This window comes from Podarcis raffonei, chromosome 17 (genome assembly GCF_027172205.1).
Source record: "Podarcis raffonei isolate rPodRaf1 chromosome 17, rPodRaf1.pri, whole genome shotgun sequence".
NCBI lineage: Eukaryota > Metazoa > Chordata > Lepidosauria > Squamata > Lacertidae > Podarcis > Podarcis raffonei.
This window is the reverse complement of record NC_070618.1, coordinates 31,849,143-31,862,014: the sequence shown is the minus strand read 5'-3', so window position 1 is coordinate 31,862,014 and position 12,872 is coordinate 31,849,143. Positions and strand designations below refer to the sequence as shown.

Genomic DNA, 12,872 nt, shown 5'->3' with positions numbered 1-12,872 from the left:
GTGTGTGCCCCCCTCATTCCCATTCTGCATGCAGAAAGCCTGGAGTGAACAACACAACCAGTCGCTAAATGGCTGTGTTTATAGCATGTATGCTACAAGGCTTCTGACTCCTTGGCCACTGACTCAGATAAGGCCATGATCTAAGTGAGATGAGTTGGGTGGGTGTCAGTTACACCAAGAAGCATCCATCTGTGTAAATTGACTGGGGAACGAATGACTCCCCAGAAATCTCATTAGGAATCTGTGGTTTTTCAGACTAGGCCTGTATTCCAAAACCTGGCCAATTTCCTAGTCTTTTTCAGTCATTGTTTTTCTAACCTAACAGCATCTTCTGAAGATCTGTGACTTTTTTTTGACAGGCAATCAAACAGATTCTGAGTTGAAGAATAGGGTGTCCAGATGAGGGCTGTACTTTTACTCCCTCTCTCTTTCCTTGGTTTGAAAGCAGCTGGTAGCGCCAGAAGCACCAGCCTGTGACTCTGTACTCAGTCCTGCAATGGTTGACCTGAATTTCTGCAAGGGGCATGCTGAGTCTTTCTTCTCCTTGTGAATCTCTTTTAGCTGCTTCATGAAGAACTGGCCCTGCAGTGGGTGGTGAGCACCAGTTCCGTGCGGGAAGCTGCCTTGCATCAAGCCTGGTTCTTCTTCCAGTTGATGGTATGCCCCTTGCTGCTGATCTCCCTAAAAAAATTGTTGGCCTTCTGGCCAGGAGCATCCATGATCTGGCTTTACGTGTTGCCTTATGTAGACTGTCCCTTTGCTGTCCAGCTTCCAAATTTCTGCTTTGCACAGTGTCACTACAGAAAGTTATGAGAGAACTGAGTTGTCCCTCAAGGTGTATCCTAGATCAGCCTTGGGGAAAAACAACCACCTTCCCTAAAATATTAAGCAATGAAAAGAACTGATGTGCAGTTCTACAGGGTGCTCTGTTGAAACCTAGGTACAAATTTCATCATTTTGTATTTGGAAGTCGAGGAAGGTTTCTGAAAGGAACAGAAGTATTAGTCGCTCTGTGATAATCCCAGTGGCAGACTTCTCAGATTTAAAGTGAAATTCTTTCCTGCCTGTCTTATTTTGCCAGTTCTTTTTAGGATATTTAACCTCTCTTCAGTCAGGCCGGCAGCTTTGGCACAGTAGTTTAAGCAGCCTAACTGATTTTCAGCTGCTCACGTGCAGATAGTCCCAAGTAGAGTGCACTGTTCTAAGAGAGGATTTCCCCAACCATGGTCAGCCGTACAGGTCAGCTCAGTCTAAATTGGAATTCCCAAAGGGGTTAGAATAATTGGGCAGTGGGTGCTGATCCAGGAGAATGAAATGCCCTTGATGTTCTTCTTAGGTGAAGAGCATGGCACACCATCTGTTTTTGTGTGACAAACTGGAGGCACCTCGCAAACTGCGTTTCCCTGGCCGTTTCATTGATGACATCTCAGCCCTGGTGTGCACCGTCAGTGCCGAAATCGCTAGCCGTTGCCAGAAGGTTTGTGCAAGGTTTCTTTTGTTTGCCTGCCTCTCCATCCATTCCTTCAGAGTTTCCTATTCGCATCACTCCACAAACAAGCCAAGCGACTTAATTCATGTTTGCATGTTTTAAACCTTGACCTGCATTAGAGTGCAAACTTTAAAAAGTGCAGTGTTGGGAGCAACAAGGTACAGGTTTCTCTACTTTCCCATATTCTTCCTCCTAAGCTGCAGGTGTAAACAAATAAAACCCAAGCTTTACATTTTCATATAACTCCTAGGATCTCTCAAGTGACAAAAAACATAATGGATATGGAATTTCCTGCACTGAATGCCCTAGATAGAATGTATTGCTGTGACCCACTTTTCATGTAAAATGTGGTTTTTAAAAAACAACCCAAACAGACTATCTGTATAAAATAGTATCCTTGCTAGATTAAAACATTAATGGTGGGGATATAGCAGCCCTTAATAATACAGGTAGATACATCCAGCAAGTCTTACCCACCTTCTTTATAAATGTGCATCCATTCGTGCATATATATTACAATTGAGTGACTTAAGCTGTATTAACACCCCCGCAAAACCCCCCACAATCTACAATTTTTTAAAGTGGGTTTTAAAAAAGAAATAGTTTATGTGATTATATAACCACAAAAAAATCCAAAGATGGCTAGTTGTTCTTGATCTCCCTTTAAAATTCACAACTGGAGCGAAATGGAAACCTTTGTGTATAATCTGGTGAGAACTTCTATACGAACCTCATTGAAATGTGTGGGAATTCTGTGAGATATCTGCCCCATTTTGATTCTGTGCTAGCAGCTTGAACTCGCTCACATGGTCTTAATCCCCTCTGCCATTTGCTCAGTTTCTGACCCTGCATTTGGGGTTGCCAGAGCCCCATGGAATCCCCTTCAATTGCCACCTCACATACTTCTGTGCTTCTTCCGCAGGATATTGAGCTGGTGGAACGTCTCAACAGCAGCCTGGCCTTTTTCCTCAATGACCTACTATCCCTCATGGATCGCGGCTTTGTCTTCAACCTCCTGCGTTCTTACTATAAGCAGGTAACAAGAGGAACCCAGTGGTTCTCTTTTCCCAGGCTGCTAATTTTACCTCCTGGAAGAGGGCACAATAACTAGGAGAGAGGGCAAGAGTTTTATTTAGATAGGTGGATGCGGAAAACTTTCTGTACGTGCAGAACTCAGATCCAGTGTGTTGTAGGGGTTGGAGTGTTGGACTAGGACCTGAGAGACCAGGGTTCAAATCCCTGCTCAGCCATGAAGATCATAGGGTGGCCTTGGGCCAGCCACAGGTCTGCTTTGTAGGGTAGTTGTGAAGATAAAACGGGGAAGAAGAAAAGCATGTATGCCACCTTGAGCTCTTTGGAGGAAAGGTGGGGTATGAATGCAAATATATACATAAGTAATTGGTTAAAGCTTGAACCCTCACTCAGTTCAAGTGATGTTAGACTGGACACTGGGGAAGGAGATGGTGACTCTGGGTGGCCTCTGCTAGAGGCTGGAGGGTTCACAGTGCTGTACCAAGCCTACAAGGGATGCGGCAGGTGCTGTGGTCTAAACCACTGAGCCTCTTGCGTATGCTGATCGGAAGGTTGGCGGTTTGAATCCCTGTGATGGAGTGAGCTCCCGTTGCTCTGCCGCAGCTCCTGCCAACCTTGCATTTCAAAAGCATACCAGTGCAAGTAGATAAATAGGTATCGCTGCTGCAGGAAGGTAAACAGCGTTTCCATGTGCTCTGGTTTCTGTTACAGTGTCCCGTTGCACCAGAAGTGGTTTAGTCCACATGACCCAGGAAGCTGTCTGTGGACAAACGTCGGCTCCTTTGGCCTGAAAGCTAGATGAGCGCCACACCCCTATAGTTGCCTTTGACTGGACTTTACCAAGCCCATAACAGCTACCTTCCTTCCTCCTCTCCAGATCAATAACAGGCTGCTGACCACCCAGAACCCCAATGCCCTCATTGCTCTGAGGATGGACTTCATCCGTATCATCTGCAGCCATGAGCACTACGTCACTCTGAACCTGCCCTGCAGTGGCCTCTCCCCACCTGCTTCCCCCTCCCCCTCTGTTTCTTCAGCAACCTCCCAGGTAAGCAGCCCAGTGTACGGGAAGGGAACGTGAGAAGAGGATGCTCTTGGTGGATCAGAGTCAGAGCATGACTCCATCTGGTCCCACCAGCCTGCCTTGAACAACCCTGAGCCAGGTGTCTCTGCAAGCGCACCGGCTGGGCATGAAGGCAGCAGCTGACCTGTTGCCCCCAGCCTCTGCTATCCTGAACAGCTAATGGATGCCCTCTCCGTAAAATAGTCTGATCCCTTTCAGAGCTGCCTTAAGCAAGTGGCCAGGTAGCAGATACCACTGGGAATTGGGGTAGGGGGGTGTGTTGGGGTGATGGCTGCTGGCTCAAAGAAGGTTTGCCGAAGAAGTAGGCTTCCAGGAAAGACTTGAAAGAGACAGAAAGTTTTTACTGGTAGCGAGAGGAATCAGCATGTTGAAAAACCAAGAGGCAAATGGCAGCATTGGAGGGACAGAAAAGAAATTGGGAGCGTTGCCATGGATGGGACAATCAGTGAGCACCAAGAGGTGACTGGGCAGGGGATGTGAGCTGACTCTCCCTGGGGAGGTCAGTCCCCAGCCCCCATGGCTGAAAGGGGCAGCATTGTCACCCCTAGGAAGTCATGAAACACTGCAGAGGATTGATGCCCTGCCCCTCAACTCTCTCTGCTTCCCTTGCTCCTGCAGAGCTATATATCACTGTGGCGATCACACAGGGTCCCCGGACGTTTAACGGTCTACTGATCCCTGTGCCACCACTGTGATCACTTCTCCGCTGCCACCAACCAGTTACTCTCTGGTAAAACACTGAGTCCAGTCAGTTGTTAAAAGTGAACCACAAAAAAACCCACAAGTTTATTTTACAAACATTAACAAGTTTATGGTTTCTCCGACAATATTCCTGTCAGTATCTTAACTTTAGTTTCTTTACCGACCTATACCTTCCTAATACCTTCTGACTGATTATCTCAACTGTTTGACTGGCTCCTCTTAACAAATTCTCTCCCTCTCTCACACCAGTCTAGCGCAACTCACAAACTTATCTTCCCTCTCTCGTCTACCTCCAGACTGTCTTCTCAACCACTCTAACCCTAACTCTTCTTAACAAATCCTCTCTGTGCTTAAACCTTATACACAGTTAACTCTGCCCCTTGGGTTCCCATTGGTTTGTCATTTTACAATTAGTTAACCCTTTCCCTATGAACCCAGTATGATGTCACACACATAGGAGGGCAAACGCCACAATCACCTTTCGTAGTTGACACTTGTGGAACCTTTCCTTTCTTCTCCTTGCCCCCCCCCCCCTTTTAAAGAAGTAGTTCATGAAAGCAACAACTGAGAGAGACTGGCTCGTTCGAAAGGCTACCAGTAAATGATGGCAACTGAGATGTGAAGCTTGGACGCTGTTCTTTTCCATGCAATGATAAGGAAAGGAACCATTCACGACATGCTGGCTGGGGTCGGCTCTGCTTGATTTCTTATGGCCTTTCCCCTTTCCCAGGGCTCAGCCTTCTCCAGCCACACACAGGACCAACGAGTGGCCAGCATGTTTGAGCTGTCGGTGGCCTTTCGGCAGCAGCACTTCCTGGCAGGGCTGGTGCTGATGGAGCTAGCTCTCATCCTGGAGCCGGATGCAGAGGGGTAGGTGTGATCCTTTGGGATGGTTCCCTGATGCCCTTGTAGCCAGAGCCCTTTCTGACATCCCTGCTCTCTTCCCTTCCCTTGCCTCAGAGCCTTCTTCTTGCACAAGAAGGCAATCAGCACTCTTCACAACCTGCTGTGTAGCCACGACTCGGACCCTCGTTACATGGACCGTTCGGTACGGGAGCACGTGGCTCAGCTGTACTTGCCTCTGATTGGCATCGTCATGGACGCCCTGCCCCAGCTCTACGACTTCACAGGTGAGGCCAGGAGGCCCTTCTGGAGGCAGGGAGGAGGGTGGCAATGGGTGGAGGTACCAATGTGTGCAGATTCCTAGCCGGTTTTCAGAAACAACAGCCTCTCCCCAACCTTCCTTGCTGCCGGCAAGCCTGTTGTCTTCAGTTTTGTTCCGCATACTTGGAATAGAGCCAGTTAAGCAGAGGGCTTGGGTGGCCATGGCATCAATCCCAGTTGTGTCAAACTCGCTGACTGTAGCTGCTGCCCTCCCAGGCGAGGGAGGAGAATCCAGCTGTCCAGCATATGAGTTTCGCTAGCTGAGGTTTGATATGCTGGTCATTCTGTGAAGCCATACCAAGCTGACTTCTTAAAAAATGCTTTGCTGTTCTGCATTGGGTCAGTACTTTGGCCTTGTTATTAAAACCAGGTTCTCTCTTTATTTTATATTGTTTTTAGTATCACTGAGGATCTCTCTGGCTAGGTCTTATCACATCCACCATTAAAACTGTTCGTTCTGTCTCCTTATCTAAGGTTTCTCAAAAAAAAAATCACACTCTTGTTGAGAGATGCAAATGGTGACATCTCTTTGTATCTGAAAATTCAATCAAAGAGATTTCCACTTACATCTGATGCCATTTGATTCCTATTTGTAGTTTATGAAAGCAAATTAGCTTTCTGTCTAGCTCTGAAATTATAAATTCTGAGCAACTTGCTGCATTCATTCTTTCTAATATCAAAGTCAATGAAGTAAATGTTCTCTGATTCACAGGATACAAAGGATTTGTTCCAAATACAATGCCTTTTAATGTGTTATGATTTGACACCCAGCTATAAGACTAGAAAAAACATTATTTTATATTTCTTTGCCTTCTGTTTTTTCCTAGTTAATTCCTTTTGTACTCTGTCCTTTAATTCCTAACTAGAACATCCTTAGCATGTTTCCCCATCATCAGTTCAGCACACACTTACTGAACAACACAAAAGCAAAAATCTAAAGCCTGTCAGTTGAGCAAATGCAATTTAAGTGAGCTTAAGAGTGGCACTTAAGAAGAGAGAACCAGTCTTTGAATATTCAGAAACATGTCAGTCTCACAGCTCAGGAAATCCTGGAAAACAGCCACAGTTTGAGTGGTGATTTGTGGTTTGGTTATGTGTCATAGCTTCCCATGTCGTTTCTCATTTGTTTTGGGGAAACGTACAACATTTGAAGCAGAGTCAGAGCCACAAAGGAAGTCTCAAGTCATGCAGATTTAAAGACTGCATGATATAGTATAGAGAAGCTAATGAAAGGGAAAACAAGGAAGTTGTGAAGGAACAAAAGAAAAGAAAGCCAGAGGAAGAGTCTGGGATTAAAGCCTGGTGCTTATAATAGAATCCAGAGCTTTAAGCAAGGAATCTCACAGCCTGACACTTGGAACTGACTTGATAAGCTACCCAGGACTGTGTGAACTCGGTCCTATAAGAGTCTCAGCTGTCCTGGCCCAGTGGAAGTCCAACAAAATCTGGAAGGCACTAGGCTGAGAGAGCCTGCCCCAGAGCTTATATAAGGGAAAAGAAGTGTGTTTTGTTAACCCCAATAATTTGCAGGTAGCTTGAGGCCCCTGGAATGGCCAAGTATACACTGCTAGGAGTCTCGCCTTCTTCATTTTAGTGGTTAGCATTGCAGAAGTCCTTTCCTGCAGGGATGGTTCATGGCCCCAGCCTGGCCTCGGCTCTGATTTTGCCAGAAATTGCTTCAACGAAATCAGTCTGTGAAATCAACCAAACAAAAAAATCTTGAAGTGGCTTCCCCATCACCTTAGCTTGCATTAGCTTTGGTGGGTTGCTTAGCTTCCGTTGCCTTTATTGTTCATTTTAGCTGCTTGGAATGTCTCTGAAGAGGGAAATGAGAGTCAAAACCTTATTAAGGAACATTTGTGCAAATTAGCTGTCCTTCTCTCTCTCTCTCTCTCTCTCTCTCTCTATATATATATATATAAACAGAATATCAGTATGCAAAGTTATTGACTGGGCGGTGGTGGTGGCTGGGCTATCTTTTCTTCCCTCACTGGTCCTTATTGGGCAATTAATTCAACTTTACAGAGAACCTCAGCCAGCGAGGGCGGCTGGCCTCTGTGACGGTTGAGGACGGCGATGGGGATGGCAGCACCATTAGCCAGTCAGTTGCCATGGCCATTGCTGGCTCTCCCTTGCCCCACGCTCATCGGTCCACTGTCTTCCAAATGCCATCAGTGGTGAGTGTACACTGTCCTCTGGGGCTAGAGAACGAAACCGAAACTTGGGTGGGGAATACTTGCACATTAGAAGGGGATGAGGGTTTGTATAGCTCTCCAGTGCTGTTGGACTCCCAACTCCCTCCCTTCAGCCCAGTGGTCAGGGCTGATGAATCTAACATCATCTGGAAGACCATAAGCTCCCTATCTCAGCTTTAGAGACAGAATCCTCAGTGATAATGATACCTGCTACTGGACAGCCTCCCATTTAAGCAGGGAGCCATTTCTATGGAATGAACCCAGGAGCATACAGCTCTCAGCCTTAAGCAGGAAAGTCTCTGTGTGTTCAGAATTTAAAAACTCCATCCAGCTACTACTTGCATTTCCTATTCCGACATAGTGATATCATTAGGCAATGTGGGCCCAAAACATTGCTCCTCAAAACCAAAGGAAAGGAGGTCCTTATGAATAGAGAGCAGCAGGGCGCCACTGCTGCCTCTGCCTTCTTTGATGCACTGTGCCATTTGGCACGCTTAGTTGGGAGAGGGGGAGTCTGGGTCAAGTGGAGCTGGGCTGAGCTCATCTCTTGCTTGTTTGCAGCCACCACGCCAGTATAGCATGCTGTCAGCTGAAGCAAGTCGCAACCTGCTGGTGTGTCTCCTGTGGGTACTGAAGAATGCAGATGGAGCTGTGCTGCATCGCTGGCTTGCTGACCTCTCTGCTTTGCATGTGAACCGTCTCCTAGACCTGCTCTACCTCTGTGTCTCTTGCTTCGAGTATAAGGTTAGAGTCCAGGCGCTGAGAGAACCAAACATGGCTCCCCTGCTTCACTCCTCCCCATCCCAGGACTTTGGGGGACAGAACGCAGGAATCCCACCTTTAGCTGGCTGGACTCCTCACCTAGACAAACTCCTTAGTGGTTGCAGACCTCAAAGCCAAGCAGTCTTTGACAGAACGTGGCCAGCAAAGAGCGGAGAAGAGGCAAGAGAAATGCAGCCTTTGACTGCGACAGTCAGAGGCTGCGTTTCCTTCCAAGGAGAGCCTTAGAAAACAGCGGTTCTACAACATTTGGGTGTCTTAAGGCAAGAGCAGACAGGCTTCAGGCTGTAGGAGCTCTCTGTTGTTTAATAGAACCCTGAGAGTTCACCTGCTGGAGCCTTAGGCAAAAGACATAAAGGTAAAGGAACCCCTGACCATTAGGTCCAGTCGTGGCTGACTCTGGGGTTGCGGCACTCATCTCGCTTTATTGGCTTCCGGGTCATGTGGCCAGCATGACTAAGCCACTTCTGGTGAACCAGAGCAGCGCATGGAAACGCCGTTTACCTTCCTGCCGGAGCAGTACCTATTTATCTACTTGCACTTTGGCGTGCTTTTGAACTGCTAGGTTGGCAGGAGCAGGAACCGAGCAATGGGAGCTCACCCTGTCACGGGGATTCGAACTGCCAACCTTCTGAACAGCAAGTCCTAGACTCTGTGGTTTAACCCACAGCGCCACCTGCGCCCCAGGCAAAAGACATACACTTCAGTTAAAGAATTCTAAGTCCAGGAACTTGTACTGAGTACCAGAACTGAGTCAAGTTCACAGTCCTTCCATATACGAAATGCACCCCCTGGTTCACACCCATCTAAGCACAACCACGATCCATTTCAGCAGGGAGAGTCATGTTGTTGTTAAATTGTGGGGCATAAATCCTTGCCAATCTGCTTCATGCCACACAGAGATCGACCAGTAGGTCCTGATCTACCTTCTTCCCACCCCTGCTGTAAGAATTCTTCTAACGTGGAGATTGAATAGGAAGCTAAATGTAAGAAGCCACTAACAGTTTATAGTGAAATCATTCCTATAAGATATTGTGAAGTCCAGTAGTGCAATTCAGTTCAATTAAGTGTTGTTGTTGGCGGCTATGAGCTAAAATGGGGAGTGGTGGGAACCTTGCATCTGGAGCCCCAAAATACCTCTTTGCCAGATGTTGAAGTGTGGTAGCTTACAATAGGTAGCCTATTGTATTTGGTGCTGATGTGGCCCTAGCCAGAAGCATTCTCCGTGGTAAAAGCTGAAGGGGCTTCACATCCCACTGCTCAGCACCTGTTGAAATGAGCACTCGGCCACATTCTTCAGTGAGCAACTGTCAGCCTGTTCTGTGAGTTCTGGGCCTGCCAGGTTTTACTCCTGCAGCCAAACTCCCCCTCTTGCTTAGCAGCGAGGACTTTTAGACTCACTTCCATCCACAGGGCAAGAAGGCCTTTGAGCGCATCAACAGCCTGACCTTCAAGAAGTCTCTGGACATGAAAGCACGACTGGAAGAAGCCATCCTGGGCACTATTGGGGCACGTCAGGAGATGGTGCGACGCAGCCGAGGTGAGAATGAGAGAGGGTGGGGCTGTTTATCATGAGCTTGCTTCTGTAGTCTCCAGAAGCAAGCTTCTGGAAGTAAGCAGATATAAACTCTTTGGAGTACCATCTGTGTGATCAGAAGGGAACTCTATTCATTCCCTTGAAGGCTCACTCTAGCTGAAGCATCTTTCAGACGTTAAGGGTTGGCTTTTGGTGACTGGAACTAGGCTTGGTGGGGAAGAGTTTTCTGATCTGTCATGGTACTCATGCCTTTCCTCCCCTTCCGACACAGAGCGGAGTCCATTTGGAAACCAAGAAAATGTTCGCTGGAGGAAGAATATTGCCCATTGGAGGCAGAATTCGGACAAGGTGGACAAGTGCGTTTGTGGGCAACTCCGGGGGGGGGGATCAGGGGATAGGTAGTACCTTGTTTACATTCACACATTGGACTGGTTTACCTATAATACTTACCAAAACCTTGGCTGAGTCCAAATGAGCAACCCTTTTATTTTTATTTTATATACTGTGATCTGTTTATGTGAACCTGCTGAGACCTTTGGGAATAATAATAATAATAATAATAATAATAATAATAATAATAATAAAGAGAAGACGGTGGCCACTTTGCTCCCCCTCCGCCCTGTTGTTGTTGCAAATGAAGCCATTATTTAGCATAGCATTAACACTAAAATCCAGATTCATGGTTTATTTCCTCCAGACAAACCGCAAGCAGTAAGCTATAGAACAATCCTCACAGTGCAGACAGTTACCCAAGAACAGGAACCAAACTTGAGCCTGAACACAGTGATTCTCATGGTGTGTGTGTGAGTTGTGTGCAGTGCCTTAATCATAAATTAGTGTGTTTGGTTTGTCATATAGCCATGATCACATGGCATTCAGGGCATCTACTAGATTATTATTTTTTTTATAAAAAGAATTAACTCAGGTTTTAGTTTTCATGATTGTGTTGGAAAGCATATAGAGAAAAAGACTGTGTGGGATAAAGATTCTGAGTCCAAGATAGAGATGTGCTTTTAGTTCCTTCTCATTGGCTTGCCATCATCCCATATCCCAGCTTTCCCACCCTTATAGAGAAGGTGCTGCAGGCCCCTTGGGGCTGCACCTGATCTTTGGCAAGAGCTAATTGCAGGAACTAGCTACCTATTTCATGGAAGCCAAACGACTTTGGCTTTGCATGTCCCTAGTGTAGTTCCAACCTTTGGCAGGCCTGTACGAGCAGCACAGTGAGCAGAAAACCGGAATAACCATGCAAGCGAGGATTGGCATCTGGTGACTCTAAACGTCTTAAACCCACGCCCTTTTTTGTCCCTTGCTCAGATCCAAGGAAGAGATGGAACATGAGGCTCTGGTGGATGGGAATATGGCCACAGAAGCCAATATGGTGGTGCTGGACACCCTAGAAATCATTGTGCAGGTAGGATCTGATGTAGACTGCAGTCTTGACCTACCCGCCAGAGCAAGGCTCTGGGATTAATTTGTTCTTCCAGGGTGAAGATTGCATCTCTTATCTATGCTCTGCAGTGGTGCAGTGGTAACTTGAATTGTAGGAGCTTCCCCGCCCCCTCACAGTTCACAAGCCACACCCACAAGGAAAATTCAGTTTCTTGATGAAAACTGCTGGAGACAACTTTTCTCATCCAGCTTCCATAAGCAGAGTCTGATTTGACAAGCTGGAGGACAAAGTTGTCTCTAGTTTTTTTATTATTGATAAAGTGTTTCCTTGGAGTGCATTGAGAGCCACATCTGTCTTCTTTGTCCTTGGCTGTTTTGATCCTCTCTGTTGCGGTTATGCTGAACTGGGCTCTCCTAGGTAGTCCGGGGGCTGGAATTCACTGGCCAGCATAGCTCTTGTTTTTTTTTTTTTTTTAAATATTTTTATTCCAGAATTTTTCCATAACATACATAAACATACAAAGACAAAAACAAAACAAAAAACAAGTACCATTTCATATCCTGATTTCTTATACCTTCCTTCCCCGACTTCCTCATGCCTCCCTTTTCTGTATTCCAAATTCTTATCAATTACTCAGCAAATCTTCCCTTATTTTAATTTAAGTTTAAATTAATCTTCCTTATTCTCCTTGTCTTAACCATTACTAATAGTAACCGTTTACTTTCCAGTCCATCATCATTCTAACTTTCATTAACTTTGTGATATTTCTTTAAATAGTCCTTGAATTTTTTCCATTCTTCTTGCGCTGTTTCTCTTCCCTGGTTTCGGATTCTGCTCGTCATTTCTGCCAAACCCATGTAGTCTATCACCTTCATCTGCCATTCTTCCAGTGTGGGTAGATCTTGCGTCTTCCAGTACTTCGCAATGAGTATTCTAGCTGCTGTTGTAGCATACATGAAAAAAGTTATATCTGTCTTTAACACCCCTTGGCCGACAATACCCAAGAGAAAGGCCTCTGGTTTCTTGGTGAAAGTATATTTAAATACCTTTTTGAGTTCATTATAGATCATTTCCCAGAATGCCTTAATCTTCGGGCACGTCCACCAAAGGTGAAAAAATGTACCTTCCTTTTCTTTACATTTCCAACATTTTTTGTCAGGCAAATGGTAAATCTTTGCAAGCTTGACCGGGGTTATGTACCACCTATAGATCATTTTCATAATATTTTCTCTTAGGGCATTACATGCCGTAAATTTCATCCCGGTGGTCCACAACTTTTCCCAATCAGCAAACAAAATATTATGACCAATGTCCTGAGCCCATTTAATCATAGCTGATTTAACCATTTCATCTTGTGTATTCCATTTCAGCAGCAAATTATACATTTTTGACAAATTCTTAGTACTGGATTCTAACAATTCAGTCTCCAATTTAGATTTTTCCACCTGGAAGCCAACTTTACTGTCCAGTTTAAACACTTCATTTATTTGGTGATA

The 12,872-nt window shown here is 45.8% G+C and overlaps 1 protein-coding gene across 8 annotated transcripts in view; it reads left to right on the top strand.

Moving 5' to 3' along the window:
• DOCK6 (dedicator of cytokinesis 6) overlaps positions 1-12,872 on the top strand; it is a 103,981-nt gene that overhangs the window by 54,974 nt on the left and 36,135 nt on the right. For all 8 annotated transcript variants that reach the window (XM_053372183.1, XM_053372177.1, XM_053372184.1 and 5 more), the window contains 11 exons: positions 562-657; positions 1,337-1,477; positions 2,412-2,525; positions 3,399-3,569; positions 5,038-5,177; positions 5,268-5,437; positions 7,497-7,648; positions 8,228-8,410; positions 9,860-9,986; positions 10,255-10,339; positions 11,301-11,397. In XM_053372183.1, coding sequence (XP_053228158.1) covers positions 562-657; positions 1,337-1,477; positions 2,412-2,525; positions 3,399-3,569; positions 5,038-5,177; positions 5,268-5,437; positions 7,497-7,648; positions 8,228-8,410; positions 9,860-9,986; positions 10,255-10,339; positions 11,301-11,397 — 1,476 coding nt within the window. The remainder of the gene's footprint in view (positions 1-561; positions 658-1,336; positions 1,478-2,411; positions 2,526-3,398; positions 3,570-5,037; positions 5,178-5,267; positions 5,438-7,496; positions 7,649-8,227; positions 8,411-9,859; positions 9,987-10,254; positions 10,340-11,300; positions 11,398-12,872) is intronic.